This window comes from Apis florea, unplaced genomic scaffold (assembly GCF_048593485.1).
Source record: "Apis florea isolate Af1SG1 unplaced genomic scaffold, ASM4859348v1 contig_2492_pilon, whole genome shotgun sequence".
Taxonomy (NCBI): Eukaryota; Metazoa; Arthropoda; class Insecta; order Hymenoptera; family Apidae; genus Apis; species Apis florea.
In genome coordinates, this window is record NW_028256593.1 from 3,341,804 (window position 1) to 3,360,982 (window position 19,179).

At 39.9% G+C, this 19,179-nt stretch overlaps 1 protein-coding gene across 2 annotated transcripts in view; it reads left to right on the forward strand.

The window, feature by feature from the left end:
* Ecr (ecdysone receptor) overlaps positions 1–19,179 on the forward strand; it is a 129,115-nt gene that overhangs the window by 80,924 nt on the left and 29,012 nt on the right. Inside the window, exon 1 of one of the 2 annotated variants that reach the window (XM_003693301.4) lies at positions 13,667–16,038. The exons of the other annotated variant lie outside the window; for it this stretch is intronic. Within the exon in view, the coding sequence (XP_003693349.1) occupies positions 15,723–16,038 (316 nt within the window). The 5' untranslated portion in view covers positions 13,667–15,722. Of the gene's footprint in view, positions 1–13,666; positions 16,039–19,179 lie in introns of those variants that run through there. 2 annotated transcript variants of the gene reach the window in all.

The following is a 19,179-nucleotide window of genomic DNA, read 5'->3' on the forward strand; positions in this document are numbered from 1 at the left end:
CGCGATCCCATTGACATTTCATTGACCCTATATACGCGAAATATTCGTACAATTCATTACGTTACATTACTCCATTCGGTTATTGAATTCATTTTATTTTTCTAGACACCCGGTAGAAACAGCTTAGAAGATGTATCGTCCATGCGCGATCCCATTGACATTTCATTGACCCTATATATCTGAAATATTCGTACATACAACCCATTACATTACATACTCCATTCGATTATTTTTCTGGACACCCGGTATAAGCAGCTTAGAACACGCATCGTTCGTGCGCGATCCCATTGACATTTCATTGACCCTATATACACGAAATATTCGTATATACAATTCATTACGTTACATACTCCATTCGGTTATTGAATTCATTTTATTTTTCTAAACACCCGGTATAAACAGCTTAGAAGACGCATCGCCCATGCGCGATCCCATTGACATTTCATTGACCCTATATACGCGAAATATTCGTATATACAATCCATTACATTACATACTCTATTCGGTTATTTTTCTGGACACCCGGTATAAGCAGCTTAGAAGACGCATCGCCCGTGCGCGATCCCATTGACATTTCATTGACCCTATATACGCGAAATATTCGTATATACAATCCATTACATTACTCCATACGGTTCTATTCGTTTATTTTTCTGGACACCCGGTATAAGCAGCTTAGAAAACGCATCGCCCGTGCACGATCCCATTGACATTTCGTTGACCCTATATACGCGAAATATTCGTACAATTCATTATGTTACATTACTCCATTCGGTTATTGGATTCGTTTTATTTTTCTGGACACCCGGTATAAACAGCTTAGAAAACGCATCGCCCGTGCGCGATCCCATTGACATTTCATTGACCCTATATGCGCGAAATACTGTCGTGCAACGTTGCATTACGTTACATTGCTCCGCTCGGTTATTGATCGGTGTTTTATTTTTCTTCGGACACCCGTTAGAAGCGGCTTAACGAGCAACGTCATCGCGTGGATCGGTGATCAGGGCCGTGTATTAGCATGCTCGGGTGTGCCTTCCGCGCCCACTCCCGTCCTTGAGCGTTCTCCGTGAGAAACGAGGGGGATGAGGAGGAGCGACGAGATGTCAAGGAAGGAATGCTAAACGCGGAATGCAGGTCGCGCGGATTCTCCGCTCCGTACACGTGCTCGACACCTAGCCATCTCGTTCGAACAGCCCGGGCAAACGTCAAATTTTATCGCTTTTCTCTTTCTCTCTCTATCTCTGAACAGAAAGAGGGAGAATCGATTTTCTTCTTGAACACGAAAATTGTGTTAATGAATTAAAAAAAAGAAAAAGGACACGTAACGTAATGGATTTTCAATTAAAAATAAACGATCGTAATCGACCGACAACGCGAACAGATTTTATATATATATATATATATATATACGGAAAATAAAACGATCGAATCCAATAACCCTTGTTCCACAAGGAGACTTGCTTCTGCCTAGAGAAATCGCTTCCTGATTTTCGGCTTGTGTGCATCCGTGGATAGCAATTTCCCAATCTCCAAAGATCAATACTTCAATAACCCACCCTCTTCCTCCCTCCTCCTTCCCTTGCTTGCTCGATAATCCCACGCTCTCGAACAGAGTTTAAGCCAAACGTATTACCACCATTCGATCATTCGATGATTCCTTCGAATCGATATATACATGTACACATATCGTGTGCAGCTCTGTTTGCAAAGATAGTCGATATGTGTTAACAGCGTGTGCAAAGGGTAAGAACGGATAAGTAAATTCGTAGGAATATAGTTTTCCCTTGGAGGCTTTCCCCTCCGCTACATCGAAGTTGAAACTGGTCGATGTCAAACCGGCTTTCCACCGGCTCGCCGTTACCGTTACCTTTCCGCGGATTCCCTTTCTTCGATTTCGCCGCGGTTTTTCCCTTTCAAAGGGCCGATCCGGGCCAGGTTTTTAGATTTCTAGATTTCGATGAAATTTCTAGATGTCTCTACGATATATGTATATATATATTGATTGTCCTGGCGGATTTTCTTTTCGCTGTTCGTGACTTTTGACTGGAACGGCATAGGGGAGAGGGTCGTTTACTCTCGATCTAGAAATCTTTTATTGAAAGGGAATTAAAGGGGGCGTTTTTCAAAGGGCTCAGAGAGTATGCAGGTAGTATCATATTCTATGCGCAACGATGATGAAGGACGATGATGGTGGTTGAGTTTGTATTTAATGGGAGGGTTTTTTTTTTTTTTTTTTTTTTAATAAAAGCGTTTGAGTTTTAAAGTGTGTTTTCAAGTTTCTGTTTCTTCATTTTTATCGTTAAAATTCGCGGTGAATTTATTTTCGCGAAGGCGAAGAAACAGCGAAGAATTTTCGCAAGAAGGAATCCTTTGATGAGGAACAGTCGGGCTTTGTAGTTGTATAGGTCCTTGGTTATTTCGATTCAGCTTTTTTCTTCGTAGAATCGCTTGCACTTTTGATATTGTGAGGGAAGGGTGCAAGCTAATCTAATCTCTCGTGGAATGTCACGGCTGTCCATCTTTTCTCAGGTATACGCCGGCCTCTTGGGTCTTATCTTTTACCTGTGAAAACGTATTCTATAAGAATGAAAATTTTTTCTGTGGAAAAGAAAAAAATTCTCATTTATAATTAATAGAGTATTAAAATTTATTTTCCTTGAACTTGTTTGAATTAATAAATTTTCGTTAAATTTCTAAAGAAATTTGAAAGAAGATATTTGAAAAAGCAGAGAAATAAAACCTACCTTTGTCTGCTTCAAAATTCTCATTCAAATTCGGTTCCCTCGTCGAATTTTGGTTCCCTCTTGCAGAGAGAAAGAGAGAGGGAACCAACCTCTCTAATTTTCTGGTCACGTCGAAAAAGAGGTTTTTTTCTTGCAGAAGGGGGATGACTGACAAAGCAAAAATCCGCGTGAGACGGTTCGTAAGCGTGAGAGAAATTACCAATTAACCTTCCGTGACAGACAATTAAAGACTGCGCCTCTTATATGTACATACAAGCTGGATAAACTGGATTCCCTTGTCTAAGAGTAGAAAACTCGTGTGAATGAAAATTCGTTGCTTGAACTAATTGATGGATTTCGTATCTTTCGTATCTAGAATGTAAAAGAAAAAAAATCACGCGATTCTTAATGAAAAGTAACGAAAGAGAGAGAGAGAGAGAGAGAGAAATATACGATACATTGTGTTTCTTTTTCCATGGATAAATAACTTTAAAAAAAATTAATCGCACAAAAAAAAAAAATCTCTTCTCTTTCTCAATTAACAAAACGATCGAATAATTCGTTCCAATACCCGATCGATTTGTCAACATTGAAAAACAAAGATCGAATAAAAATCCTCGAGATCTGCAAATATTTATCCATTATTTATCGAAAAAAAAAAAAATCTTATTCTTCGATTCTTTGTACAAACGAAACCGCAAACTTTTGCTCGATCGATTATTTCCTTTTCTCTCCCTTCGATTCATCGAATCTTGCGTACCTGTTCGCGTGTACGCAGCTGTGGAAGCTTTCCTTCCGTGCAAAACGCGAGGAGCAAGCACGTTTTGTCGAGATCTCTTCGAGTCTCGCCTTCGAGTTGCAAGCAATCAGAACATTTTGTTATGGTAATTTGGACGACGAAACCTCGGCCGACAGACACCTCACACACAGAGAGAGAGAGAGAGAGACGGCTCACAAAAGGATCAACGCCGCGGTTATTTGCATTTTTCGCGAGCCGTGCCCGTGAGAAGTTTCGTTCCTCCTTTATCCACGAATCGTCCGCCTCGATTCACACGTGCAATTCGCGCCGAACCGATCCTCTGTTCGATCTCTCGACCAACTCCTCTTGAATATCTTATTTCAACTGGACACACTTGTATTTTTTGTTCTTTTTTTCTTTTCTTTTCTTTTTTTTTTTTTTTTTTTCTTTTATTTTACGATTCGTGAATATTACACACGTTACATTACGGTCGCTTCGTTAACCGTGAAATAATTTTCTCAACAGTTTGCAGAATTATTTTCAAAGGTATAATAAACATCCGAGTTTTAGAACTTGGAGTTTATTTTATCATTTCATATTATATTTATTCGTTGTACGACGCGCGCGCACACACAGACACACACACACACATATACACGTATAATAAACGACATCATCGTAAAGGCGTTTTAAACTCATAAACTGTGAAACTGTAGAAAAAACGTCGACCGCACTGTTTACGCGCGATCTCGTCGAGATAAGCGAAGCCGAAGTTTCACGAATTAGCAATTAGGATGGGCACGAAGTTGAGGAACAACAGGTGGCCGGAATGACGGTGCCTCTTGGAACGGCCTCGTGGAAAATAAATTTTCACGCGTTCTTAACGCGAATCCAACGTGATATTGACGCACGTCTCTCGAATCTCTCGGTTGCTTAATTAACTACGCTACGCTACGAAATCGAATGCCCCGAGTGTGGAACGAAATTTTCAATTCATGAAACTTTTCATTTAAGATATATATATATATATATATATCATAATTAATTTCGTTTCTCTTTGTTCCAGGTGAGTACCCTTTTGGACTGTCCGAGTATCTCATCAATTCTCGACGTCGCAATAACGTCGCAAACTGGGTGAGTGATAAAAATCTGGACGCACGATTTTCATCCATTTTCTTTTTTTCCTCCCTCGATCTTCCATTCTGAAAATTCTGGTTTCTCGCTGGTTTCGTTAATTCGAAGTGGACAAATTTTTGATTCGCGATTATATAGTGAGTAAGGGGAAAGGAAAAAATTGGTGGAACGGAAAGAAACGGAAAACTGGGTGCGACTGAGCGGTGGTGAATGAAAGAAAAGCGGTGGGGAGGGAGGGGGGAGGAGAGGCTCTCTGATGCGTGGCGGAGACCTCGCGCTGCTCAACCAAGCTTCAACCGACGGCTCTGTCTAATCATGTCCGGTTTCCTCCACGTCGGTGGGTAACATCAGAGACACCGACAACTGTGGCGATTAGAAGCGCAGATTGTGGGAAATAATGGAGACAGAACTGTTTCACGTGGCAGCCAAGTGTCGCTTGGAAAAAAAAAAAAAAAAAAAAAAAAAGAAGGAAAAAATAGAATTGTTTCGACTTGTTGGTTAAAAAAGCGAGATTGGTTGGATCGATTTAAAGGATTAATCGGGATTAAATGATTGGGGTGGATAGATGAAAGATATTTTTTGAAAAAACGTGATTTTTATATATTTTCGATTCGAAATATTCGTTTTGAGATAGAGAAATAGGGAGAAATAATTGAGATATAATTGGGTCGAATGGGATGAATTTTCGATAGAAGGAAATAAATTCGACGAAGGGAGACGTGTGCGAAGAGATGTAAAGGGGAAAAAATAATTTTCATCTGTTGCACGAGTTTTAACTCTGCTTTTGTTACGTAAAAATGGCATTAACATCGAGTTGACGTTGCAACGTCTTGGTTATCCGTTTAAATGTGTTTCACGACGTTAATTTGCCGTGACGTTATGTAATAATGGGTTGGAGAAGATTGTCGAGCGAAAAAGAAAAAATTTTTCGCACGTAGAAAGAGGAGGTTTGAAAAGCTACGATCAAGTTGCGATACAACAGAATTTTGTACATTTCACGCGACAGATTGAAACGAAGTCCAAATATCATGAAAAGTAAAATGTTTGCATTTCAACGTTCCTTTCGATTCGTCTTCCTAAATTTTCTTCCCCGATATTTCGAAAATAATATTCTCCAAAAAAGGAAATTTAATCTTAAGAGAGCTGAACGTTAATTTTTAGTTCTTCTCCCTTCGAGAAAAAGATACATACAGCGAATACGTGACAATTTTTAGAAACAAATTTATCTCCGTTGAAATGGGTAACGCTGAAACGACACGAAGCAAATAAAATCTAAAAAGGATCTTGAATACACGTCCACAATAATTAATAAAATCGACAAATGTCGAAACACGAGGCGAGATCCTCGTTTAAGGAAAGCTTACAATTTGAGATTCTGTTTGAGAAATGAAATTTATCGGTGAAAGGCTATGGAGAAAGAAGCGAGATTATAGGAAAACAGATTCGTTTTCTCGGAATTGCTTCTCTTATATAACAATATATAGAGGAGAGGCGAGGATTTAAAGCGGCGAGCGAGCATGGAAAGGAAATTATTCACAAAGAAGTTGAAATATTGCGGCGAGTCGCGTGTGCAAGAAGAGGAGCGGTCGGCGATTGTTCAAGGACGTTCGGTGCATGTGCACAACCGATCGACTCGCGTTTATTATACCCGCTCCTCTTTCCCAGACCTGTCGTTCTTCCACAAAATTACTCACTCGACCGGTATTTTTACCAGTCATCGAGCCTCACGAATCTCCGATTGTTTTCACAAAAATTCAACGACACCAAAGGATATAAAGATCGAAAGGAATCTCAACATCTCCGATTAATTTATCCAAATTAATTTCTGAAATCTTTAGAAGAAATTCCAAAAATTCAAAGAGGATCGAAAAGAAACACGCTTTTATTATCCCGTCGATACGCTTCTTTTTTTGGGCGGGGGAGGGGGGGAGGGGGGAAGGGGAAGAAAAGAGAGTGTCCCCTTAAATCGAGAAAATAGCACGCTCGTTCTTGCAGGCTGGCGAGCCACCTGAAGACGGGCCAAGGTCGATACACGGGGTTAGGGTAGGGTGCGAGGGGAGAAGGAAACGGAACGGCAGCTGTCCCGTTTCCAGAATCGCCAAGTGGCGCGTGCGCGCCACTCGCTTGGAGGTCATCCGTGCGATTTGTCGGAGGTTCACAGGTAGACCGGGGTCGGTCAGGGCGGGATCCAGCCCTAACCTCGATTCGAAGGCCCGTGGCGAGGCACACACCTGACCCAGATCAACCTAGAAACCGAGAGCCCGGCTCAGGTTCAAGTTCAGGGCTCTGAAACCTGCACGCACTCCCTTTCTCTCGCCACGCATCCTTCGAGAAATCGAACATTGGCCCGAGGAAGAAGATTCGAGGATCGTTGAATTCGATCGACGAAATATCGTGTGAGATAAATATTCGTGAGAATATTCGTCCAATCATGTTTCGACGTTTCTTTCGTCAGGAATAAAAGTATAACGCATGAAACAATCGAAGAAAAATGGGCCACTCTCGTAAGCCGCACGATCGGGATGGATCTCGTAGAGGCAGAGACGCGTGCAAGAGATAACGAAGATGGCTCTTAAACGGCCTATTAGCAGAGCAACCGTCTCGTTACGGTTCGAAAGAGAGGCAAGCCTCTCTTGAATTTCAAATCGATTTTCCACAGTCAGATTTCCTCCTCCGTCTCCTTGAAGATAACATCTGGAGTGGCGCTATTAAACGAGCTCGAACGCAAGAAAAAAATCACGTTTGAATAAAAGAGACTGGCTATTACCGCGAAACCATTGAAAACGGTCAAAACGGTTGGATATCTGTCGATGCAAATCGATCATTGAATGATAATAATCGATGTCGATCGATGATTATGAAGGAAGTTGAAAATGAAGCGGCGTTCTCTCAACGTTTTTGAACAGTTGAAGGGAAATGAAAACTCGAGCGGAGTTGGATCTGAACAACGTTGGAAAAGGTGACCGAGTGTCAAGAGCAGCGCGTTTCTTTTTTTTTTTTTTTTTTTCCTTTCTTTGCGACACGTGCACGAATATACGCTTGGAGGTCTCGTTATTAGCGGTATATATTATATCGGTGACTAACGATCGCGATCATCAAGGCTTTAAGTTCTGCTCGACTGATGCCGATTCTCGCGGATTCTGTCATCGTCTCTTTTCGCCGTGGAAAATATTATCGGTTTATTTGTGATTAACGATACTGCGGTTGTGTTGCGTTGCGTGCAGTATTTTTGGATCTCATTAGAAGAAGTTTTCTTTTTTTCTCTCTCTCTCTCTTAAAAGCATTATGGGCGCATTTCCTTATCTCTCTTCTTCTTATCGCTCGAACTTGGGTCGTATTGAAATAGACGCGCTGAGAGGGACTGATAACGGGAGGGGAGGGGCAAGAAGAGTGAAAGAGAACGTTTTTTTCGTCCAATTGCATTCTGCGCACGAGTTTTTATTTATTAATAATTTGTCGATTTGTAAGAAAATAATTTCGATTTTTCGATCGAAACGATTTCGAAAAAAAAAAAATGTCTAGATGGTAAGAATTGAAAAGATTTCAGTCTTCAACTGGTCAAAAAAAAAAAAAAACGACAAGTTATCGATTCTTATCTTATCGAAATGGCTTCTATTCGTTAGAAATACCTTGTATTTTTTATTGAAATTATTCTGTGTATGTATGTATGTATGTCTGAGAAAAAGAGAGAGAGAGAGAGAGAAAATCATTACTTACAAATGTTAAGACAGGGAATGAGAGAAGTTTCGTTTCGAATCTTCAAACAAAGTCTGAAAAGTAGGTTCGAGAGAATCGATCCTTTGGTCTATCCGAGTGTCTATTTTTAACTTAGTTTTATATTTTAAACTTTACTTAAGATTGTATATTCAAGAAGGAATGATGATATACGTGTATGATTATGATACACTCGCGCAAATGTGAAATTTTACATTTCGTTGTCATTTTCAACGAACATTCGATTCGAGTTTAATTTTAACGAGTTCAAAAAGAGTTCGCGAGACGAACGCTCTGTTTGGACAAAAATTTATGTTCTCCGCTCGAGACGTGTGGAACTCGTGTGGCCCAGAAACCCGAGACCAGAGGTCGGTGGTACGCAGCGCTGGTCAAAGATCTCTGGTTGCGCGGTGAGCGACGAAGAGCACAGCCACTGTAACGCTTGTGCGGCCTCGTCCGATCGTTTAGCGTAGTTCACGAATGAGCCTTAATCACGGTGACCTCGTGCCTCTGTTTACGAGCCGAGGCATCGTCACGGTGCCGGCTCTGTGCCATCGATTTTTACCTTTCCTCGTCGAGAAGAACTTGCTCTGTTTTTTTTTTTTTTTTTTTTTTTTATATATCGCTTCTGCACAAACGAAACGCGACACGCGTCGTATCGGATCGAATTTCTCGATCGAACTCTTAATGTTAACGATGCAACTTTAATTATTTACGTAACTCGATATTCGAAAACAACTTCGACAATTTTTTTTCTTCCTTCGAAAATCTTTTCTTTCGTTGTAAATATACATATATATTATATATATATGTGTGTGTGTGTGTGTATCTCGAAAATTGTATCCGAACCAAAGGAAGGAATTTCATGAGTATTTTTTCGTAAGAATTCCTTGTGCGAAACGATCGATATTTTTTTCTATTGAATCAATATTGGTTCCAACGATAACAGAGTCTAATCGCGAATTAAAGGTAATTTGCCGGCAAGGAAACGATTTGATTCGATTGGAGCAAACTATTTGGAACATAACGATATTGAATAGAAATACAAATCGGCATTTGAGGTTGAAACGCAATGAGAAATCGTTTCAACGTGGCGGAGCCGTATCGGCCTTGGATTGGCCTGTTATTAAACCGCTATCACGGCGCAAAATGCGTTCGACTTCTTTGAATGAATTCCTAGCATCTCGCATGATTCTTTTTTACGGCTACAGCTATTAGTCACGCATCGCGTACTACCTATAATAGGCATTCACTTCGGCTTCTTCCGTTCCTTGAGGTACAAATACCCCGTGCAACACTCTCATCGTCTCGCCGATTTGCATTCACCGACTGGCTGCGTTTCGTGTGATAAATTTTCTTGTTTTAATTTAACGATCCCCATATTAATTAGAGTTACACCTTTTCTACTAATTAACCGTTAATTACGTTATTCCTTCGTCTCTTGAGCATCGAGTAACAACAGGTTGAAGAAGTATTCTATCTTTTCGATACACTGAGAAAAATTGAAACAACCAATTTATTCGAAACTCTTTTTTAAAATTTGTGCCTCAAACAGGTGCAACAAAAGAGGAGTAGGGGGGAAAAAGGAATTTGCATTCATCGATTGGCTGTGATAAATCTTATTTTAATAACGATATTAATTAGGGTTACACCTTTTCTACTAATTAACTTACTAGTTATTTCTTCGACATTTGAGCATCGAGTAACAACAGACCAAGAAATATTCTCTCTTTTCGTTTTTTGAAAAATTTAAATTTATTCCCTTAAACTCTTTTCCTAGATTTTTGTGCACCTGAAAGAGGTGCTAGTCGAGTTAGATCTCGTGCAACAAAGGGAGAAGGGAAAACTATTCTTCCATAGAAATCTCTATTTGCAGAAGGAACTTCTTCATCTCTCTTTCCCTGCCGTTGAACCCTTGTCTCTCTTTCCCTAATTCAGAAGACAGAAATCCTTAGGGGGCCTGTACAACTGACCACGCCGTTTTTTGACCGGAGCACGGTTTAGAAATTCAGCCACGCTTCCAGGCCGCGCCGGGGGTTGTCCCCGTTTCTCTTGGCCGTGACCCACCCCCGACAGCCCTGGCTGGATGAAGCGACACCCACGAATACACGTGCACAATCCTTCGTCCATCCCCCGAAACTGGAACAGTGGCTCACAAACTTTCTCTCGATCTCTCGACCAATAATTTTAAGAAAAAATATATTTGTAAACTTATGGATCCCTCTATGATTAACGAATCGATAACAATATACCAATATAAGAGTCCAAAGTACAGAATCTAACAGTATCGTGCTTCGTCGAATTTTCACATTTCTCGTCTCGACCAATAATTTTACGAAAAATAAACTATAAACTTACGGATCCCTTTATTAATTAACGATAACAATATACCGATATAAGAGTCCAAAGTATAGAATTTAATCTATCGTCGAATTTTCACATTTCTCATGTGATGATCAATCGTTATTCGTCGAATTAATTGTTTCGCTGGCTACATAACACAAAAAAAAAAAAAAGGAGGAAAATTCGGTCAGGCCGTGAAAATCCGTGGGCATACTTATTCAACGACAGCTGATCCTGAATCGCGAAGCGGAGCAGGCTCGATTGAAAAAACGGAGGTCGTGGGTCGTCGTCACAGGTTGCGCATCACTGATCCGCGACATTCACCGTGTTTCCCGTGGCGGCGACTCTATCGGTGGTATACCATATAACACAGACATCCGAGCGTTCGTACGCTCGTGTACGCGTGTTTGCACACGGTCCAGGTGTGTAGGTGCACGGGCGCATGCGCCGGTGTGTATTTATTCAGGATGTAACAGGTGGATGACGTCACGGCCAGGGTAGCAATCCCCCCACCACGTTGGTTGGAAAAAGGGCGCCCCTCCATCGAGCGCGCCCATTCCGCGAGTTGGGGACTTGGGCTCTAGCTGGCGTGTGTTGCAGGGGCAGGCCAGGCCAAGTTCAATACACAACTCGCATTGTTCGTGGCAGCCGTTTTTGTAGCCGTGACATTCAACACGAATCCGGTATCTAGATTTTTTTTTCTTTTTTAATATTCTAGAGATCTTTGCTCTCGAAAAGAAGAGGATTGGGATTATTATTTGGTTAATTATTCGATTTGGTTCGCGTCGATGAACGAAACGCAAGATTGTAATAACAATACGAGCGAATCGGTTACGATCATCGAATTGCTATTTTTTTTTTTTTTTTCTTTTCGTTTCGAGCGAAGAGGAGATTCGAAGATTACTTGATTTCGAAGTGTTGTGTCTCGCGAAGAATACAGGGGGCGCAGTTTGCCAAGTTTGTTTTCGATAGCCATAATGGAAAAATAGAATGTTGCGAAGTATTACAAGTCGGAGTCTTCCGGGAAATCGATTCTTTGCTTAACCCTGAAGTTAACGTGGTTCTTTTAAATAATCAATTTCATAGAGTACCGACGCCTAGTTTGAACTCGTTGTAAAGTAAACTCGGGGAGAACCGGATGATTTTGAAGGAAATCTTTTGTATAAAAAAAAAAAAAAAAAAAAAGAAAAAGAAAAAGAAAGAAGGATTTGATTACAAGTAAATATCCAAAATTGATTAATGGATAACTTTTTATCGAGGTAATATTACAAAATTGACCGCTTATATAAAGCTGATGCATAGACCAATCTTGTATGTTTCATTAAAGTCTTTCAATGGCGTGTCCAATCGAGTTCCAGGAACGCACAACGAGTTCGATTAGAATGAAACGAGCGCAGCAGAAATTGTGGCCAATTAAAAGGAACTCTTGTCTGGTTGGTCTGGTATCGATTTTCGAGGATCTTGAACCGATTTTCCAATTCAATAAGCGGCGTTCCATCGCTTCAGTCTCTGAATTATTGTATTCATCCGGATTATCGTGCTGTGTGCATGCGCATCCTTCCCTCTTCCTCTTCTTCTTTTTTCTCTTTTTTTTTTCTTTTTTTTTCTTTTTTTTTTTATCGTTCCGTCTTACAAGGCAAGTTCGCGATAAAAATGCAAACAACAAAAGCCACGTCAAAGGTCACGACGATGACTAACAATTGGCGATGATAATTTGGCGAGATAAATGAAAAATATTTTGCACTATTTTTTTCTTAAGGATTGATCGATCCTTCCTTTCTTTTTTTTTTTTTTTTTTTTTTTTATTCAAAGATTTCGAGATCCTTGACACATTTCGCGAAGGTAATGGGAACGGATATACGTATGGGATATTGGAACTGCGAGAAATAGCGAGAAATTTATGAGATTTGACGGAAAATAGAAGAAGAAATGTGTGCGTTATTATTGAAAAATCAATCGACTTTGAATGGAATATTTTATAGAAAATTGTATAATTGAAAATCGAATATGTTTTTCGAGACATTCCTTTTTATTTTGTCAGAAATATTATTCGTACGACGAAGAGAAATTATTTATTTTTCCCAAATATAGAAATTAAAATCGCTTCGAAAAAAAAAAAACGAGGTCGTAAAGATTGAAGAAATTCTTTAACCGTAAAGAAATCTGTTTCCTTGGATTATAAAGGTCAGAATCTCAACTTCAAAGGATAGAACTACTTTTTAGAAAAGTAATTCTTGATCATGATTACATTTTCCATTTAACTAGTATAGGATAGAACTTATCCATGTAAAAAGCAAAAAATATTTCGAAAAACTAGGAATAATTATCATGTTTTCACGAGAACGAGCAACGAATTGAAGTTACTATCTGCTATAATATGTTACTCTCATGGGAGACATTAAAAACTCGTTAAGACGTTAGATTCATTTTATACGTCTTGGGAAAAACTGTACAATGTATCTCGTAATTTTGTTCAACGATTTCAATCTCGTCAAAAAAATGAAAAGGAAAAAAATGCATAAAACATAATAACCTTAAAACTGATATATAAATATACACTTACGCAAGTAAGAGTATATAAATTTTATTAAAATAGGAGGATTGAAGATAAAATAACGAGTAAAATTAATATTTGTTACCTTCCTGTGAGAAATCAATAAATTAATGTGGTTTTTTGAAAGTGTTAAAATTATTAAGCAACTTGCGGATGTTTGTTCGCTATTTGCAAATGTTTGCAATTTATATTTTTATGAAGATAACTGATCTATATAAAGATTTGTTTCGTCAATAATGAACACTTTTTTATATTTTTACGTATTTTGTGCACACACATATATATATATATATATATATATATATATATATATATAGATGATCTCAGTAATTTTAAAATTTGATTAAAATGAATCGATTTTGATTAATCCATAAAAGTCAATTTTATCGCGTTAAAATATTTTATTAAACGTACCTATAACGACCCATAATAACGTACCTATAATAAAAGAACTTCATTTTTTTTTTACATTGTGAAATAAAATTTTATCGATGATAAACGAGCTTCTCGATACCGTAAACGATAGCATATGAAACCAAACTATATCACGAGAAATCGTAACCATACTGTAGAAAACGTAACAGTAACGTAGTAGAGTAAAATGATGCTGCAGATGTATCCCCGTAAAGAAGGGAAAATTAACGTAGTAGGTGGAAAACATCGAGGCCGTAGCGCAGAAAATACTGCGTTTGCGCAGCGCAGGTATGGGGCACCTTATAGTGCAGGGTACGCGCGACAGTGAAAGTAGCGAGAAGTCGGGCGCTGATTGGTCGGTTGGCGGCCGAGGTACGTCGGAGCCTGGCGGGCACCCTCGTGCCTGCACGGCCAGGCCGTACGCCTTCAGTCAGTGGCGGACCGTAGACTTGGTAACATCGTTTAGTGTTGCGTTCATGTGTACATGTTATTAACACGCAGCCTGGCATCTACGAAATAAAGAAAAAAAAGGATAAACCGAAGAATAAAGAGGAACAGCTAGCATTCACGTGTGTGCGAGTGTGTGTTTGTGTGCATCTGTGTTGATTGCATTATCGGAGTATTGCCGGCAGAGTCGTATAAAATTTGTGTGCACGCGTGTGTGTGTATGCCCCCAAGTGTGACGTAACGCGTTGCTACATCGTCGTGTTTTGTTTATGCGTCGCACAATCGAGCTCCCGCACGATTGTCGTCAATGCACACGTGCATATCGTGGATGAGCACTGCGCGGTATGCAAAGCTCGAGTAAAGTCAGAAAGATGTATTCGTACTTCTTCTGATCTTCTTCTGCGGTTCGTCATTCCAGAGAGAGAAAAAAAAAAAGAGAAAAAGATACGAAATTGTCGTACGTAAAGGTGGTGTGGAGATAAGTGTATGTGTGTGCGTGGTCGCACCAAAGAGAAAACGAGAAAGTAGAAAGAGAAAAGGATACGACGAGAAACTCGGTCGTAGAAAAGGAGTGAGAGAGAAGGTTGGTGAAGACGGAGCAGCGTGGAGGAAAACGAGAAGAAGGAAAGAGAGAAAGAGTGGCGCATATCAGCGTGACGGAAAAGTGGAACGAACAAGAAAGAGACTCGCTCGAACGAACGTACACACGTTCTGCTGGTGACCTCGATACACGGAGTACCGACTGTCCGTTCTCGTCGATCGTGCGCAGCCTCAGATACGGAGAATTTCGCCAGTGAAAATCATGCATTTCTACCACGGCTATTCGGCTGGTTGACGTTCTCGAACAACGCGGCGTGCCTGTGATAGAGAAAGATAAACAGGCTTGCTCACTGGCTGCCTGTACGTCATCTCTTTCTCTCTCTCTCTCTCTCTCTCTCTCTCTCCTTCCCTCTCTCCCTACCGCCCGCGTCTACTGCGTTCCCTTTTGCGCGATCGTGACCCCGTTTCTTCGATGACCGACACTCCGTGGCTGCTTGGCCGCCATTAGAGGAGCCGAGAGCAGGGGAGAGAGAAAGAGAAACGAGAGCAACCGAGGCGAAACGAAGACGATCGTAGTCTCCCGTCACGAGCTCCCTGTCTACGTTCACACGTACACAGGCGTTTATCGCGCATATACGTACACACATAGAAACGGCCTCTGACGATATATGTGTTCGTGCAGCGTGCTGTTGCGTAGAGGAAGAGGGACACGAGGAAAAGCAGCGCGGCCAAGCGAGACGGACGATGCGTGAGAGCTCGGGGACCATGGACTCTTGACAGTGAATCGATTCTCTCGCGCTGCCCTGACCTCGTATTCCTTGCCGCAATTTCGGTCGACGAACGAATTATCGAGGTCAACGACTAGCGTAGTAGTTTCGTACCTCGTGTAAACAGAGTGTATTGCACGCCGTCTCGCGAAAGGAAAAATCTGAGGAAATAATCGAGACGTTAAACGAGACCACGTAGCCATACGTGAATAATAAAGCCGCTGTGCGTGCGACACGGCACAGTGGCCGAGATTTTTTCCCCAACGGAAGTGACGAGGAAAATTGAGACGGTGGAGTCGAAGGAACAGCAAACGGTGGTCCTGAAGGTGGAGCAGGCTGACGAGATGCTGCAGACGGTGCCTCGTGTGCCTGTCGCAGGGATTAAGCGACGATGGGGTAACAGGCACACCGGAAGTCTGCAGGAGTCGAGCCCAGAAGTTTCAAGCAGCGGCGTGTTATCGCCACCGCCGAATTTTCAACCCTCCACGCCGGAGAGCGCGGTTGTGAAGAGCGAAGAACTCCAGCTGTGGGATTTAGACCTTCATCGGGGTCTACAAACGAACGGGGATCATTATCGGGCTACCATCACCGCCACAACTACCACTACAGTGTTGCCAACGGTCACCGATCCTGCCTCACCATTCACCACCCCCATCGAAGGTTTGTGTATTGGTGACTTTTCTCTCCATCGTGTACCATTTATCGCGTTACGTAAGCGAATCGTTGATACTTGCACTTGAATTGTCGCCTATCACTTTTGCCAACGTCATCCTTTTAAACAAAAACTATATGATTTTTCTTTCCTTGCTATTTAGATTTTTAAATTACGAAATGAATCTTTTATAAAAATTTTGACGGATATTATTTTTTCTGGCGATATTTTTAAAGCGGTTTTTTTTTTTTTATCTAAGAGAAAATCCGACGAATTTAAATGGAGACAGTTTTTCATTTAGAAAACTTTTAATTGGCTAGAAAAGGGGAAAAAAAAGGTTTTATTTAGTGAACCCGCAAATATTAATTTACGCCTTTTATAATTAGTAATATTATCTCTTGTTTCTGTGTATGAAGTCGAATAGAAAAGAAAAAAAAAATGAATTTTAATTCACTGCAATTTTTCCAACTTTTATCTCTACTTCGATAATTTTTATTTATTCACATAATCTTTTCATATTATAATCATTTTTTGCTTTTAATTTCAATTTAATTTCAAATTACGTTTAAAATAAATTATAACTCAATTATAAAAATTTTTTTCTATAATTCTATTTCTTGAAAAACTTAAAACAGTTGAAGTAAAATGTGCTCGAGGGATCGAAAGTCGAAGAGTTGACCGCCTCTGCCAGCCAATAAACGTCCTTTAAAGGTGATCGACCTACACACGTTAGCTCGGTGTTTCGTTAGAAAGCGACGAAACTGGTGTTGTTGTTTTCTTTTTCTTTTTTTCTCTCTCGAAATACCAGGCGTGCCTATTTTTACCTGGTTTTCTTTTTCTCTAGCGGGAAATCGTGTCGAGGCCGATCGAACCGGATCAAAAGCGAGAAACAACGTCCTCATAGGACCCCGTAACAGCATTCGTCATCGATTGCGCCATGTTGCACCATACCTGGCGCCGATTGCACAATTCCACCATCTTTGTGGTGTATTTTTTATTTTTTTTTATTTTTTTTTTTTTCCATTTCTCTATCAATATTTTTTTATTTGTTCGCTTCTTTTTTAATTTTTCATTTCAGCACGTTTTATCTTTTTCCCCCGTTATCGACTTGTTGCAGTCCACAAACTTCCTGAAACTTGCGTTTCGTTGAACGATTGTCTACTTCGCGATTGAATGATCAAATTTTTTTTACATTACGAGAAACTCTCAAATAATATAGTTATTTTATAGTTTTGTCCATGGCAATGAATTTTTCTATATATATAAATATATTTCTATAGTTTCATTTATAATTTTTTGGTAATCTGAATTAAGATTTGCCCTTTTATAAATTAAAAAGATTCAATTTTTAATTTTACAATTTTCATTTTGTTATAAGATTAAATTAAAATTGCACGAAACGTATTAAAATTATTTCCTGGAATGCTTAATTATCGATCTCTGTAACTACGTAATTTAATTATCATAGATCATTGCATCCAAGACGTGACGTACACGATGACGCATTTTATACGTAACTTCGTCGTTTCTGCACGGTTCAAAAATATAATAGCTCTCTCTATTTTATCACAGTGAGTCAACATCCTCTAATTAAGTCAAGTTAATTTATATTTATTCGAATTAATTTTTTAATTAAGTTTTTTAAGATAATTTTGAAACATCTAAATTAAATTAATGATTAATAGTTTGCTGATTTTTTTTTTTTTTTATTTTTAAAATCAATCAGACTTCAAAGTATAATCCGTAAATTCTTCTTATTTAATCAATTTAATTAATCCTAACGTCAGCAGGATAAATTTCTTTGAATAAAATTCTCATCCGACTCGATTTCAAACGTGGAAATTCTAAACCAATCTGCAATCTTTCCAATTCGAATAATCATGATCGATGGTTCTTCAATGATGAAATCCCGTGTTTCGATAAATTTCTCGAATAAACGAGAGTTTTTCGAGAACACCTTCCCTTCCTTCTCGATGTTTCGTCTCATTATTTTCATTCTCATGCTCTCCTCACGGGTTTATTGCATCGTGCGACGTGTGTGTCTCTACCGCTGGTATGTATATATCAGCTTTAAATAACACGTTGTGTCACGTATATGTCAGTGCTCTGCTCGCGGTGGGACCATTGTGTTTTCGTTTGCAGTCGCGGTACCGATGACCCGGAAACTAGGTCACGGTCTTTCGGTTTTTCCTCCTGCGAATGATTCACGGCAAACAGGTTATTCTTCTTATCTTGTAACATTTTTTTTTCTCTCTCTCTCGTCCTTATATAAGATCTCACGCAGAAAAACTTTATAAAAAAAAAAAAAAATTCCTTGCCGTGTATCGGTGTTCTATTATTACAAGTTCTAGGGAATTATTTATTATCGTTCTACCGACCTTCTATTCTCGGAAATTCTAGGGAATTTTTCCCCCCCTTTAATCCACAAATAACATACGTCAAACGCTGTGCAATATAGCTCGATTTATTTCGATGATTAAATTTCTTTTTCAATTTAAATCAAACTAGCCAGCCTAAATTCAGTGAAATACAGTGAATACGTGTGTTCGCAGATTATTTTCAATCGAAAATAATTCGTCCAGTCGCAATTTTTATCTGCGAATAAACGAATCGAACGGATCTGTTCTCTCGTTTAATCGACGATGATCGGTTTCCCCCTCCCCCTCGAAGGGGCCATTCCTCCTCCCATCCCTACACATTCAGTTGCGCGAATGCAATCGAGCGCACGTGGTGGATCGTTTCTCGACGCCGCCCCGTGATCGAGATGCCAGAGTTCGGGAGTGCACGTGATGCCTCCCGATCATCGAAATGGGTCATCGAATTCCACGCGAGAACGGGGATAATACCGATCGCCTCCTTCGAAGGCGTGCTAGATTCGTAGGGGATTCGTAAATATTCGGTGATGGCGGGCGGACCGTTAGACGCGTTGTGTGTGTCCGTGTTGTGTACCGAGAAACTGGCCGGGCACGAAGAGAAGAAAAAAAAAAAAAAAAAGAAGAAACGATTCGAAACTCGTTCCAAATCGTGCCTCGTAATATACGTAACCGTTCTCTCGAAGGAGACTCGATAGAGGTCGAAGGAATTTTGTTTCTTTTCTCTACTTTTTTTTTTTTTTTTTTTTTCCCATTATTGTTTTGTTCGTTCTCGAC